General features: G+C 36.9%; 1 protein-coding gene across 1 annotated transcript; it reads left to right on the top strand.

The window, feature by feature from the left end:
- Positions 1 to 9,102: 9,102 nt before the first annotated feature.
- ITM2A (integral membrane protein 2A) lies at positions 9,103 to 15,549 on the top strand. The gene is made up of 6 exons (XM_036270896.1): positions 9,103 to 9,475; positions 12,976 to 13,107; positions 13,682 to 13,879; positions 14,117 to 14,227; positions 14,482 to 14,632; positions 14,787 to 15,549. The coding sequence occupies exons 1-6, from the start codon at positions 9,365 to 9,367 to the stop codon at positions 14,873 to 14,875; spliced, it is 792 nt and encodes a 263-aa protein (XP_036126789.1). The 5' UTR covers positions 9,103 to 9,364; the 3' UTR covers positions 14,876 to 15,549.
- Positions 15,550 to 15,769: the final 220 nt, after the last annotated feature.

Raw genomic sequence — 15,769 nt, 5'->3', positions numbered from 1 at the left:
CTTGTACACCAATGATGAACTCACAGAAAGAGAAACTAAAAACACAATCTCATTTACCATCGCGCCAAAAAATTAAGATACCTAGGAATAAACTTAACCAAAGAAGTAAAGGATCTATTTGCAGAAAACTACAGGTCATTGAAAAAAGAAATAGAGGAAGATATAAAAAATGGAAGCACATACACTGTTCATGGATTGGAAGAATTAACATCATTAAAATGTCCATACTACCCAAAGCAATCTATAGATTCAATGCAATCCCCATCAAAATACCAACGACATATTTCATAGAACTAGAACAAATACTACAAAAGTTCATATGGAACCAAAAAAGACCCCGAATCGCCACAGCAATCTTGAAAAAGAAGAACAAAGTAGGTGGGATCATAATACCAGATATCAGGTTATACTACAAAGCGACTGTAACCAAAACAGCCTGGTACTGGCACAAGAACAGGCATATAGACCAGTGGAACAGAACGGAAAACTCAGAAATGGACCCATGGCAATACGCTCAGTTAATATTTGACAAAGGTGGCAAGAGCATACAGTGGAGTAAAGACAGCCTCTTTAATAAATGGTGTTGGGAAAATTGGACAGCTGCATGCAAAAAAATGAAACTAGACCATCAACTTACACCATACACAAAAATAAACTCAAAATGAATAAAAGACTTAAATGTGACCCGTGAATCCATAAAAGTTCTAGAAGAAAATGTAGGCAAAAAAATTTCGGACATCATATGGAGCAGAATTTTCACTGATACATCACCTAAGGCGACAGAAACAAAGGAGAAAATGAACACATGGGACTATATCAAACTCAAAAGCTTCTGCACAGCAAAAGAAACAGTCATCAAAATGGAAAGGCAACCCACTGTATGGGAGAACATCATTACCAATGATGTATCAGATAAGGGGTTAATTTCCAATATAGAGAGAGTGCTCATACAACTGAACAAAAAGAAGACAAAGAACCCAATTAAAAAATGGGCAGAGGAGCTGAATAGACACCTCTCCAAACAGGACATACAAATGGCCAAAAGACATATGAAGAAATGCTCAACATCACTAATCATCAGAGAGATGCAAATTAAAACAACAATGAGCTATCATCTCACACCTGTTAGAATGGCCGCCATCAACAAATCATCAAACAACAAGTGTTGGCGAGGGTGTGGAGAAAAGGGGACTCTAATACACTGCTGTTGGGAATGCAGACTGGTGCAGCCACTATGGAAAACAGTATGGTGTTACCTTAAAAAATTAAAAATTGAACTCCCATTTGACCCAGTGATCCCACTGCTGGGAATATACCCTAAGAAGCCTGAAACACCAATCAGGAAGAATATATGTACCCCCATGTTCATAGCAGCACTATTTACAATAGCTAAGATCTGGAAACAGCCCAAGTGTCCATCAGTAGACGAATGGCTAAAAAAGTAGTGGTACATGTACACAATGGAGTAATATGCCGCGGTAAGAAAGAAAGATCTCTTATCCTTTGAGACGACATGGAGGGACCTGGAAAGTATTATCCTAAGTGAAAGAAGCCAAGCAGAAAAAGACAAATACCACATGATCTCACTTATATATGGAATATAATGAACATAACAGTCTGAGGAATACAGTAGACCCAGAAACATGGAAGTAGGGCACAGACTGACATCCCTCCGAAGAGGGGGGGGTGGGAAGAGATAAACCACAGAACTTATATGCATGTATGCATGACCAATGGACATGGACAACTAAGCCGGGGACAGGGCGGGGTTGGGGTGGGGAGGGGGTGCCAATGGGGGAAAAAAGGTAAAATATCTGTAACAAAAAAATAAATAAAAAATTTATTAAAAATAATTCTTTAAAATATAAAAAAAAAATACAAAATTTTGTCTCATGCAATCACATGAGTATGAACCGAAGTCATCTCTGAAGGAGAGAAGTCTATGTGGGAATCCAAAGGAGTGTATGGACAGAGGCAGAGCTGGTTCCAACTGCTTTACTGAATGATGTTTACAATTTGACTGCTTGCCTATGAACTTCAGGTTCAGTTCAATGCAATAATTTTATTCAGTCTCCTCTTTGTAAAAGACAAAGGACTTAACAATGGCAAGGATTCAAAGTTGAGATAGAGGTTTATAGAGATAAAAGCTAAGTATATATGGAATCGACCATAAACAAGACACTGTTTATAACAGTATATTATACAAACTTACTTCATTCTTTCTTAGCACATGTGGGTCCCAGGATCACTGTCAAGCACTGCAGAAGCAGAGGGACTTGATTTGTACCTTAGAACTAGTTCTGCCCTTCTTCCACCAGGCAGGCAAACCAGAAGTACACAAACCACAGACACTCTTACACACAGAATACACAAAAATGAAGATGTTACTAGTAAGGACTACGGAATAAGAGCAATGTCAATATTGTTTTAGTTTAAGTTGGAGTGTGTGATGGGAAGAACTTCACTAGCATATGCTGTACACCATCAATACACAAACTATAGTAGATGTGCTTTAGAAAATTCCATTAAATATTTTGTGGGGACTGCAGACTCGTGCAGCCACTGTGAAAAACACTATGGTGTTACCACAAAAAGTTAAAAATTGAACTGCCATTTGACCCGGTGATCCCACTTCTAGGAATATACCCTAAGAAACCTGAAACACCAATCAGAAAAAATATATGTACCCCATGTTTCCAGCAGCACTATTTACAATAGTTAAGATCTGGAAACAACCCAAGTGTCCATCAGTAGATGAGTGGATTAAAAAGCTGTGATACATGTACACACTGGAATACTATGCAGCTATGAGAAAGAAAGATCTCTTATCCTTTGAGGTGGCATGGAAGGACCTGGAGAGTATTATGCTAAGCGAAACAAGCCAAGCAGAGAAAGACAAATATCACTTGATCTCACGTATTTGTGGAATATAATGAACTAAACAAACTGGTGAACAAAATTAACCCAGAGACAAAGAGGTGGGGTTTAGACTGACAAGCCTCAGAAGAGGGGTGGGGTTTGTGGGGGAAGAGATGAACCACAGAACTTACATGCATGTGTGCATGACCAATGAACATAGACAACAAAGCTGGGGATGAGGTGGGGGGGAAGGGGAGGAGGGTGTCAATGGGGGAAAAATGAGAAACATCTGTAACAAAAACAAATTAATAAATAAAAAATTTAAATAAAAAATAAATAATTTAAATATATTTTGTGGACACTCAAGATGGTAGTATGATTTCAAGAAACTCTTCTCAAGAGAATATGCTTGTTAAAACATACAGAGAAAATACATTACATCCTTAGTTGATTTTTTGGGAAACTTTTTGGCTTCTTTAAATTCCTTGTATAAACAAGTATAGTTACCTTTACTTTGAATTGCTGGGGAAGGATTTTTGGCTGTATTTAGGATCCAGATTTGGAATTCAAATGTTTTTTTTTTTTTTTCTTGCAGAGTTGTCTTTGGAAAAATTGCTGTGTAGATGGCAGAATCTTATTCTGACCACAGTCTCAGGACATTCATCATACTATTTGTTGGGTACTATTGTTAATCATTCATCACTTCCTTTTCCCAGACTTATCCACATTCACAATTCTATAAGATATAGTTTACTGACTTACTGCGTCACTTCTAAATATACATGCATTTTTCTTTTCTGTGCATGTCTCATTGTTCAATAGCAATTCTTGGCATCAATCAAGAACTGATTTATTCATAAGCTCTTCACAAATAAACTACCAAATAACATATCAATTCCAGTGGACTAAAAGTTTCAACCAAAAAAGGGTGCTGAAAGGGAGGCTAAATAAGAATACACCAGAATGAGATACCATATAGCTGCCTAGCAAAGTTGACAGAAGTGGAGAATTAAGTATTTCATAGTTCAGATATGTAGCAGTTCTTCTTATAGCTTAAGGGTTAATGAATAACATCATACTGGGAGAAGAAACAGATTCCCCTTATTTATAATGATTGTTGGTATTTGTTTAACTAGCTATTTCTATTTCTAAGCACCATTATTCTAATCTACCCTTTTTTTGCAGAATTGTTTATATTATAAACCCCAATGTCAAATGTGAGGAAAGAAGCCACTTGTTTTGTGTTAACTACAACATAAACAAAACATAACAGAAGTGTCACCTTCCTCCCCAAAATACGTAGACAATATTTTTACATAGGATTCTTCTCAATATGGTAGAGGTAATTTCAAACTTCAGTTGCTGAAATAAAAATATTAAAATTCCCAGAAGATAATTACCCTAACTTGCAAATCAGGAATATAATTGATGGGTTGATGCAAAAGTGTACAGAAACTTCCCCACACTACACTGTTCCTTTATGCAAGACTTCCCTTTTGTACTAGCACAGAATCATGGCAACCGCACTAAAATATATGCAGAACTTTCAGTGGAGTTTGGGTTAGAAAATTGTCAACCAAGATTTTCCATCATGATCTGATTTATTTTGTTGGGACTTACTGTGCCATTGACCTGACAACAATCTAAATTAGAGCATTCCTTGTTGTGTACTCTCTTTTGGCCTAAATATTTACAATATTCCATCATGCTTTGAAAAAATTAAATTCTTTGGAATATGAATATATTGGAGTTAACCTAAAATATTGAAATAAAAATCAAAAACAAAATTGCATTTCAAAAACAATCAAGTTGATTCACATGTCATAAAACAATTTGGGATTATGTGTTTTTTAAGACTAAACTAAGAGCAGAATACATTGAGCCACCAACAAAACTAAACATGTGAACAAAAAGAAATCTAGCTTGACAATCATTAATGAAAACACAAATGCTTTCATTGAATAGGAATATACCTCTAAAATCATAAAGACATCTTATTATCTAGTCAGTAATATATTTTAGAGCAACTGAACCAATCAACATTCTCAAAAGCACTCCTGGGGCTAGACTTGCATTTCTCTCTTGTATTACTCAGAAGTAGAACTTTCTGTAAAGTTTGATCAGATAAGAAATGTTCAGGCATAGATTCATACTCTATTTGAAAAATTCCCCAGATATTCTGCAACAAGGTAAGAATTTTTACACAATTTAGAAAAATTCTTTGAAAGCACAAATAATTTCACTAGAGTTTTACGTTGCTCCAAATTTTTGAAAAGTAATTTTTATACATTAGGATGTAGCAAAACTTCCTCTTCCTCTTAACCTTGACAATAAGACCACATCACTGTGGAGAGAGATTGAAATCTATGCTTATATTTAAGTAAATGTTGCATCCTCCTATTATAGCTTACTAGCCTGTAAAGAAAACCTTAAATGGAGTCAAGAAACAAAAATGTATTCGAGGAATTGAGTTGTTCTCTATTATTTTATGTGAGGAGCCCTAGCTATGCTCCCAGGGCTGAGTTTCATATGCAGGGGAATAGTGGATATAGAAAATGGCCTGGCTCTTTAAATATTAAAACCAAACTCCTGGAATTATACCAGAAGCAGATGGCTGGCCAGCTCTCCCTGTCTGCTTCTCTGCTGATAAAAGCAACTGCACAACTTTGGAGAAATATACTTTAAGATGAGTAGCCTATAGCCAGTAAAGTTTTAAAAGGGTGTCAAATGTTTTTAGTCCTGAACAAAATGAGAGGCAGGAATCTGCAATATAGGCAGAGAATCATGCTTCATTTCCCCACAGAATATGCTGATTATTTTTCCTGCTTTCAAGCCAGCCTCCTTCTTGATTTTCCCATTTCTTTTAGTAGCAGCCAGACAATATAAACACTAGAACCAGACCACCTGGGTTAAAATTTGATCTTGGGCAAGTCATCTAACCTCTTGGAAATTCAGTTTCTTCATCAACAAAATGGGGGATATAATAACACCTCACAGGGTAGTAGTAAAGATTAGATGAAATGATCAATTTAATGGGCTTAGCAAAGAAATTTAACTTATGATGTATTGTTATCAAGGGCACCATCATTTTCCCAATTTTGCGTTCTCAGTTATTAAAAACAGGATTATTTTTTCTAATTTTTCTTCTCCATATAATTTATTCTTGCACCAGACCTTATAAAGTGTGGCTCCAAAATATCCCTGGAAAGTATCCCTTTATTTTAAATATTGAAATCATCAATGTATTCCACCACCTCTGACCTAGAATATGAGAATGCCTCCTAACTGGTTTCCCAATCCAACTTGCTGTCAGACCAATGTTTTATGCTGGATCTGAAGCCATCGTAGGTTGGCTAAGAATTTAGACATTTCTAGTATCTTTGACTGTGCAGGGGATCTACTCTGGTCCTTTGTGAAATGCTATATTGCACTCCATAGCAAAAGATTAGTGTTCCCTATGAAGAATAGAGAAGTTGTGACAAATATGTCATTGACAAGGGTACAGTGGTGATATGCTACTTAAGGGCAAAGTTGTGTCTGCTTTGCCCACCACTGTATTCCCATAGCTAATAACAGCACAAGGTAGCAGATTTTAAGAAAATATTTGATGAATAAATAAATAATTTAAGAAATGAAAGGTATCACAGATGCCACTAGTAGCCTTATTTTTGTGTGATTAAATTTTGGTAATTTCAGATTATCCAAAAGGAGTTTACAATGCTGTTTGACATTCAATTATATGCCATGTTCCATTTAGTCCAAGTTGTGATAATTTAGTCATCATCTGGCATGTGAAAACAGGGAAGTCATTTATAAACTTGAATGGTGAGCATTCAGACATAATTAACAATGTGAGCTGAAGTCAGCCTGGCAGCCAGATCCCCAGTTTCCAAATACAAGAAAGTGAGAGAAATTGATTCTAAGAAACAAGAAGTTGTTGCTTGGAAAAAGAGAGTACAAGAAAGAGCTTAGCCAATGAGAACCATTTTTAAGGAGATAGAAGTATGTTCACTTCTGGTTTCAGACCAATGAGCAAGTGACAGATTATATTTTGAAATTCAAAAAACATTTGGGAACTAGTTGCCCTCCCTAAAGGACACTAACAATGGGTGTTGTTGCTACTCTATGATTCTAACACAATATTACTTACTTATATCGAGAGAGTACCAGCTGTAACTGCTTATTTATGTCCTGCATCACACATGTCCAATAGTGGCAAAGGTACTTAGAAAAGTATTGGTGACATTCCTAAAAGGGGACATGACATAAACAAACAGTAAATGGTCAAATTTTTCAAAATCCAATGGAGAAGTTAGATGCCGATTTATATGACTAGTCTCAGGAGTCTGACCTCAGGTGTTTGGTCTTAAGGAACTCTAGAAGCTAAAGAATAGTTGAAGGATTAAAAAAAATAGATCATTCTTAAACATGGGTATGTTACAGGCTAAAATAAGAATCCTAGCATAAGCAACCAATTCTCTCTCCTATGCTTTTCATAATTGAAAATATGTTTCCACTTGCATTATCCTAAATGATCCTCACAACAACAGGATGAAAATATTGTACCATTCTACTTAGGAATAAACTAAGACCCCAGGAGATGAGGTGATTTGCTCAATGTCACATACTTAGCATTTAATCATCTATTCCCTTGGTTGCTACCAGAGTTTGGATCTATTCCTCTGAAAGAAATGGAAATAATCCCTGCCCCTTCTACCTTTTAGGGAAGATATGCTAAGATATACATTACTATCCCAAATAGCAATTTACACTTGGAGAAACAATTTGTGCAGCCACCTGTGTGGTGTGTATCACAGGGCCAGAGGAGCATAGACTCTAGGCTGATACGTCACAAAGGTGATGGAAACAGTAGATACCTGTAAAAAGAAACATCCTAGGATGTTGTGATTTTCTCTGCCTACACTAAAGGTTGCCTGCTAAATTTTAAATTATAATGGCCAGACTTGAACAAAATTAAGTGAAAGAATATAAGATGCCAATATTTCTAAGCAAACTCGAACATCTGGCCCTGTGTAGAGCACAGGCTCCCCACTGTTCCCCTCCATCTACCTTCCTATCTGCGGCCTATCTGAGAAAAATGAAAGCTATCCTCACAAAGCTCCCACAGTGGAGACAGACCATGGGCTTCAGTGTAACCTCACTGGGAAAAATTCCAATATGGAATTTCTTGGACAGATGGGTGGTGACCCTTATATTCAAATCCCTTTAATAAGTATATGAGTAGATGGGAGATTCTATAGCACAAGCCGGATCTTTTTTTTTTTTTTGTAAGTATTACTGCTTTCACACAACAGACCACTTTACTGTCTTGGCAGCAGGACTATTTATAAACTCTTTACCACTACCAGCCACAGTCATCAACCTCCAAAGCATGAATTTCACATAGTGAGGTTCTGTATCAATGGGACCAATCACGGAGAACTGATTATAAAGAAATAGCATGATTACACCGGCTGCACATGTAAATGTTCCAATAATAATTTATAACTCAGCCCCTTTGAGATTATTGTTCATTTCCCACCAGAACTGGGTTAGCATCTAGCTAACTTCTATATTCTCCACCTACACTTCCTCCTCCCTAAACACATAGGTACATTCATAAACCTGCTTTTTTTCCCCTGCAGATTTCACAGTTGGTGGCTGAAGAGAAACAAGCTCTGGGCTGAATTCTTACTCTGGTTTCCCTGACCTGGGAGAGTGAAAAGATCTGGATTATTTCAAGGATTCACTTTCCATCCTCCTCTGTGTCTCATCATGTCTTGCTTCCAAAATGGGAATTGGAGGAGGCAGGAGTCCTATATTTTTCATTTAGCATTGCTCTAGTTTGGGGAATTACAATTACGAAACAAATGCCAACAAAGAAAAAAGTTGTTGAAAGAAGGAGCCATGTAACTATAAGGGCTTCTGAGTGTTCTTTAAAGGGATGGTATTGAACAGAATAGTCATGGAACTTTGCTTTTGAGATCTGGGTGGGTGCAGAGCTGAGGAAGCTTGGGTATCTGCCAAGTTAGCGTTCCCGGCCCCACGGGGGCCCAGGCCCAAGTTTGGGAAAACAGAATCAAGGGTGAGAGAAGCTATTGTGGCCTGAACACAGGCAGAAAGACAGGGCAAGCAGGGTTCCTTCCTCTCCTGTTCTTATCTGAGGGCGCAGAGAGTGGGTGGGAGAATGCCTGGAGTGCAGGTGAGGCATGTCCAGCCCCAGCGAGCCACGGGGCTCTCCTCTTCCCTCAATGACAACCCCCTCCCAACCCAGCACTTGGACCCCCTCCCGCTCCTCCTCTGGCCCCTCCCTGAGCCCGCCCACGATCTCCCACCCATCTTGGGACCGCGTCATAAGTATCCCCAGACCTGGGCTTGCAGCAGCAGAAGGCAAACAAGGGAGAAAGTAGGTGCTGCTAGGGCTAGCGCGAGCTTCTCCTTTTCCAACCTGCAGCCCAGGACGCTGATTCGAGCCGCGCCTTACCGCGCAGCCCGAAGATTCACCATGGTGAAAATCGCCTTCAACACACCCACGGCGATGCAAAAAGAGGAGGCACGGCAAGACGTGGAGGCCCTTGTAAGCCGCACCGTCCGAGCTCAGATCCTGACCGGCAAGGTAGCGGTCCTTACTCCACTCCTGACTGCCTGCTAGGGTCGGGAAGGTGGGAAAAGGGTGGTTTAGGGGGAAGGGAGGGAGAAAGTGATAGAGGACAAAACGAAAGCTGCCCCTGTGTTCCACAATGGTCCCTTCTGTGCTGTCCCCGAGGTTTGCCCAGTAGCCCCTGATCAGTCTAGTCACTCCACCTTCCGCTTGCAGTGCCCCACGCCCCTTAGCATCCCCGCACATGGTACCACGTTCCTTCAGTTCCAGTCCACGCTGTACATCTAGAAGCAATGTTGGAGGAAGTTTGAGGAGAACCCCTGGGACTCAATGTCACTTTCTCCTGGGGAACATGTAAGCAAAGGGCTGGGGATCAATGAGAGGCACACAGCCCAGTCCCCAGCTCCAGGGGCCCACGCAGCCTTTATAGGGGCGGAGCTGACACTCAGAGTGATCAAGGGCAAGAGCTTTAACTCTTCTTTCTTTCCTTTTGACGTGTATGAAGTTCTGTGTATCTAAGTCTTTCTAAGATCAATGAATATTTGAGGGGGTGGGGTGGGCAAAGGGTCGCTGTGACTGGAAACCAAATGGTTTTGGGCAGTCTGTGTTTGTGTCCACCCTTGCATATTTTCAGTTTCTCCCCCCAGCAGGCAGTGTTAAAAATTCTGTTTGGGAGCTGTCAAAATTTAGGTTGGTTTTCGTTAGAATTTTGGGATGTTCACTGTGCCGTCTTACTGCAAGAGTTTTTTATGTTTTCAGTGACGTTTCCTTTAAAACACACACACACACTATTGTAAAAAAGAAATTTTCTGTTTTTTAAAAAAAATATTTCTTCTTTCAGTACTTCCTTTTAGAGCTAGATCCCCTCTAGCCCTCCTCCCCCATAGAGAGATCTGTCCCGGGTCCAAACTTGTAACTTAAGCTTCTAGTGTTGCCAGGAACTAGGGAAGTTTCCCCCTCAAAATGTTACCCACGATTTATTTAGGCGAATTTCTATTTCCTTTAAAAGTCTAACATGTTTTCAGTGTTTGGAAACTATTCTTCATTTTCCTCAGTAAAATCTCAATGTTAAAAGGTACAATTGTATTTCTTCTTGTTCTATAAAATCTGTGCAGTGTTGGAGTTTGCAGATCTGCCCTAACTTGTCTCGTTCTCTCCATAAAGTCTGAACTTTTGTGCTCAGAGTGGAGATTTGAAAAGTGCTTTAAGTGAATCCAGAATCCATGTAGTAAAACTTATTATGCACACGATTTTAAATGCTAATGTGTTTATGCAGAAATTTTATCATGGAAACTTCCAATTTTTAACCCAGCAATCAAGCTAGCTTTTGTATACTACGCATTTCAGAACTAAAAAGTTGCACCCCCTTGCATTGTTGAGGTTTTGATTAAATGATGGGTCAAATATGTAATTGTCCTACTTACTTTGTAAGTGAAACATAATTAGATTTTTAGAGGCCTAATTAGATGTCAGTAGTTAAATATAGCCACACAGTAATCCCTTTTTTTTCCCTCACCACCAAAAACTTCATGAATTGTAACTGGATTCAGTTAATATGGAAGTAATACTTCTGCCAGGCCTGTGGTATGATGAGGGATAAACAAAAATGAATATTTGCACTATGATTATATTTCTTTGATAGGTGTTGGAGAAGCTCCCACAGGATTCTGATCTGGCCACTATAGGACATTGATTTAATATTTATGAATTATATTGTGATGTATTGATCAGCTCATCAGAGACTGAGCACAGCAAAATAGTAGGTCAGCAGTCACAACTTTAAAATACAGTTCAGAGAGAATAAGCTATAAGTGAGAGACCCTACCATCCTGAAGCCACATTTAAATGAAAATAAATCTTTATTACTAGTATGGAGGGAAATTTTATGAAATTGAAACTCTAATACTTAGACCTTTTATTAATGAAAAATGCCATGAATTATTAAAAGGAGAAACAAATTTGCAGTGCAAATTGCTCTTTTTTATATCTCAGTGACAAGGAGAAAAAAGGAATTCATTTCTCTGAGAATTTCAAATTAAATCACTTTATTATAGCTAAGTCACCTCATCTTTCTGGACCTCAATTTAATCATCTAAAATATAATTTCTAACACTCTAGCTCTAGATTACAGTAATTCACAATCATAATATACAGTTCTGTCTTTGTAATGTTCCTCTTAGGTAACATTTTTAAATAAAAATAATTTAAAATTTCTGAAAACTATTAGGACGAAGAAAAGCCTTCAAAGTTTATACAGTAGTAATGGTGGGCTTAATTTCAAATAAATTTAACTAAGAAAATGTGAATACCAAATTTCTTTGAATTTAAAAAAAATTATTTGTTTTGACAAATTATCAAATGATTGCCTCTTGTTAGAATCCATGCATTTATTTTCACCATTAATTGAAGGCTAATTCCTAAATGTTGTAGTAGTTGTCATGGAATAGAGTAATGGCCTGGCGTTGTCCCGTACACCAAAATGTTGAGGGTTCAATTCCTGGTCAGGGCATATACCAGGGGCAACCCATCAATATTTCTCTATCACATTGATCTCTCCCTCTCTCTCTCTCTCTCTCTCTCTCTCTCTCCCTTCCTTTCTCTCTAAAATCAATAAACATACCCTCCGATGAAGATTAAAAAAAAAAAAAGAATAGAGTTAATGGTCTGAAAAACCTAAAACAATTATATTTACATACCAGACTGCATGATCTAGCCTCTGATTGCCAATTACTAGATTTGCTAACTTCATTTAATCTATCTTTGTGTAATAACATAGCTTATATTGTGACATAATTTTACAGTCACTATCACACACACCATTTTTATATCTCACTGTGGCAAATGCTGTACTTTAAAATGTAATGTTTTGCCCAGAAATTGGAAAACATTATTTCATTCATGTAATGCACAGCTATAGAACATTGGGTGACACTAAGAAGCCTATTTTCTCATTAAAATTAGGAACATTATGAAATATATCTTGCCATCAGTATTTTAATTTATAAAAGAGGGGGAAATGCCATCTACCTGCCTTATATAACTCTTCCTATAAAACTTAATTAAAAAATAGATTTCTGAAAATCAGTTAATAAATCAAAGGATATTAATTTACTTTTAAGTTGGCAAACAAGTTCATTTACAAAAATAATAAGGAAACATAATTGTATTCTAGAAAGCTAGTGATAATATCACTGTACAAATTCCAAAAGTAACAACTTCCATTTATTTAAAGAAGATAATATTGCAAAAATGAATAGTTATTTCAGCTGATTCTAAGAGTGTGTATTTTGAAATAACTTAATATTTGTATTTGGGTTTGGAAATGCCAGGAGGGAGATAAATATAATTAGAGAGTTTCACATCTATTAAACATTAGAAATTGTCTTGAAATTATTTTAGGCTAAGATGACATCTTTTAAATTGGGTTTGATGAGAGGTAAATTGTACATGATAGCAACTATGTATCTAAAAGTACAATCTGGTTTTTGTTTTTGTTTTTGCTTTTTAATGAATAGGAGCTTCGAGTTGCTACCCAGGAAAAAGAGGGCTCCTCTGGGAGATGTATGCTTACTCTCTTAGGCCTTTCATTCATCTTGGCAGGACTTATTGTTGGTGGAGCCTGCATTTACAAGTACTTCATGCCCAAGGTAATAATAATTACAATTCTTAACATTTGAATTGCTAATTGCTATACATTTAGTAGCAACTTAAATAATTTTGTGTTTCTTACCAGAAAAAAGAAGATTTAGGGAAAGTTTTCAAATTACCTTTAGCTTATTAAATTGATTAGTCTTCATGGTGATAACTGTAATCAACAGTAGTCACCTCCTGAGGGGGGCGGTGGCTGGAGGGATTGAGCAAAAAGGAAAACAAAAGAAAAAAAACCTCATGGACATGGACTACAGTGTGGTAATTGACAGGGTGGGGAAGGTGGGCTGAGGTGGAGGAGGGTATTGGGAGGGGATAAATGATGATGGATGAAGACTTGACTTGGGATGGTGAACACACAATGCAGTGTACAGATGATGTGTTGTAGAATTGTGCACCTGTAACCTGTATAATTTTGTTAACCAGTGTCACCCCAATAAACTCAATAAAAAGGAATAAAACAGTCCTCACTTTGTCAAATAATACAATGAATTGATATTAGCATGAGAAATGATTCAAATGTTATGATGATGCATATTAGAAGGTTTTAATTCCTCCCTTTTTATCTTTTAGAATACCATCTACCGTGGAGAAATGTGTTTCTTTGATTCTGAGGACCCAGCAAATTCCCTTCAAGGAGGAGAGCCCTACTTCCTGCCTGTGACTGAGGAGGCTGACATTAGAGAGGATGACAACATCGCCATCATTGATGTTCCTGTTCCCAGTTTCTCTGATAGTGACCCTGCAGCAATTATTCATGACTTTGAAAAGGTGAATTTCTCATTCATATAAGTATTCGTGGATTTTCTATTTTTTCTTAGTTCATTGGTAAATATTAAATCTTTCCATAAATATATACTTTTTTTGCACCAAAACCTTTTTTATTCTTCTGTTATTAAAAATACAGTAGTTGATTTTGAACAAATGTAGCTGCTTGTTCTAATGGTATTTAGAAAATCTACAGCATTGATACTGTCTAGATTATACCTTTTCCCCCTTTTTTAACAGGGCATGACTGCTTACCTGGATTTGCTGCTGGGGAACTGCTATCTGATGCCTCTCAATACCTCCATTGTTATGCCTCCAAAAAATCTGGTGGAGCTCTTTGGCAAACTGGCAGTATGTATTTTGGATGTCAAATTTTTATATAAGCATTTCCAAATAATTTGCTTCCTTTTCTTAAAAAAAAAAAAAAAACTAATGATTTGAGCCAAAACATTCCATTTCATTGAAATAATTTTCAAATGAAAAAATGTTGTGAACCTAAAACTGCTCTAAAAATAGTTTATTTGAAAAAGTATATCTTCTATTGATAAGTATTTAAATGGTGTTTTTAAGAATTCCTCATTTTCATCTTTTTAAAAAAATTTTAGAGTGGCAAATACCTGCCTCACACTTACGTGGTCCGTGAAGACCTGGTTGCTGTGGAGGAGATTCGTGATGTTAGTAACCTTGGCATCTTTATTTACCAACTTTGCAACAACCGCAAGTCCTTCCGCCTTCGTCGAAGAGACCTCTTGCTGGGTAGGCAATTTATCCTTTCCTTCATTCTGTGTTATTGGGACACTAAAGGAGAGTGAGGGTGGAGTACAGGGAAAAGTGGACAGAAAATCTGGATATGTTTTTAGTTACACACAAAAAACTAAACAGCCGCTTTTTGATGTGCCTTTCCACACAGGTTTCAATAAACGTGCCATTGATAAGTGCTGGAAGATTAGACATTTCCCCAACGAATTTATTGTTGAGACCAAGATCTGTCAAGAATGAGAAGCAACAGAAAAAGAGTATTCTTAGTAATAAGAAGTCAGAGATTTACAATATGACTTCAACATTAAATTGTATGGGATACTCAAGATATTTACTCATGCATTTACTCTATTCTTTATAGTAAAATAAAGGGGGAATAACCCTACTAACCACTGCAAGCTCTTGTCAATTTTTCGTTTAATTGGCATTGCTTGTTTGATACTGAAATTCAAAATAATTCTTATGTTTTTCTTATGGATTTATAGGGTTTTAGATTTCTGAAAACAGCATGAATTATGTCAGCTAACATCCTGACAATAAATTCCATCCTTTGTGTTCTTTCTTAACTAAGCTCTTTACTCAGTCATAAGGGAGAGCATGTTTTAAATTTAAATATTTAAATTTGCTTTTGACCATTTTCTGTAAAGCATGTCAAATCTCTCATCATTGTTAAGTTCTGTTTTTATTTTGTGTAATTTTCCTGAATTTAGACATTACATCTTTGCATTTCTGTTAGGTGTTCAATAATAGATATGACTTATAAGTGAAAAATTTTCATAAAGAAGTCATTTTCACTAATGCAGTAATTCTTTCTCACTAATATCTGTATTGTGAAATCCATAAAATTGTAGAAGTGCTGAATGCTGTAAGAAATTTAGGTTGTATGAATTCTACAACCCTATAATAAATTTTACCACATTCAACCACTGTTTCTCACTAAAGGTATACTTAGTGTGAACAATGAATATTACTTATTAGCCTTGGTGTACTTGCAATAGATCTAAAATCATGAGCTTAATTCTGCCTTTACTATTACCTCCACCATTTACAAATTATAATATCATATATTTTACTTTTTTTTTGATATGATATCAAGTACTCTATCATAAATCCCCCATAATTGGCTTGTATGTA

The sequence above is a fragment of the Molossus molossus genome, unplaced genomic scaffold (assembly GCF_014108415.1).
Source record: "Molossus molossus isolate mMolMol1 unplaced genomic scaffold, mMolMol1.p scaffold_m16_p_2, whole genome shotgun sequence".
Lineage (NCBI taxonomy): Eukaryota > Metazoa > Chordata > Mammalia > Chiroptera > Molossidae > Molossus > Molossus molossus.
This window is presented reverse-complemented; position numbering and strand designations above follow the sequence as displayed.

Bases quoted from the DNA above. Each gene is read 5' to 3' on its own strand.
- ITM2A (XM_036270896.1), top strand. From the start codon at position 9,365: ATGGTGAAAATCGCCTTCAACACACCCACGGCGATGCAAAAAGAGGAG. The intron at 13,880-14,116 runs GTGAATTTCTCA...CTTTTTTAACAG, and splicing joins TTATTCATGACTTTGAAAAG to GGCATGACTGCTTACCTGGA. The intron at 14,633-14,786 runs GTAGGCAATTTA...CTTTCCACACAG, and splicing joins TCGAAGAGACCTCTTGCTGG to GTTTCAATAAACGTGCCATT.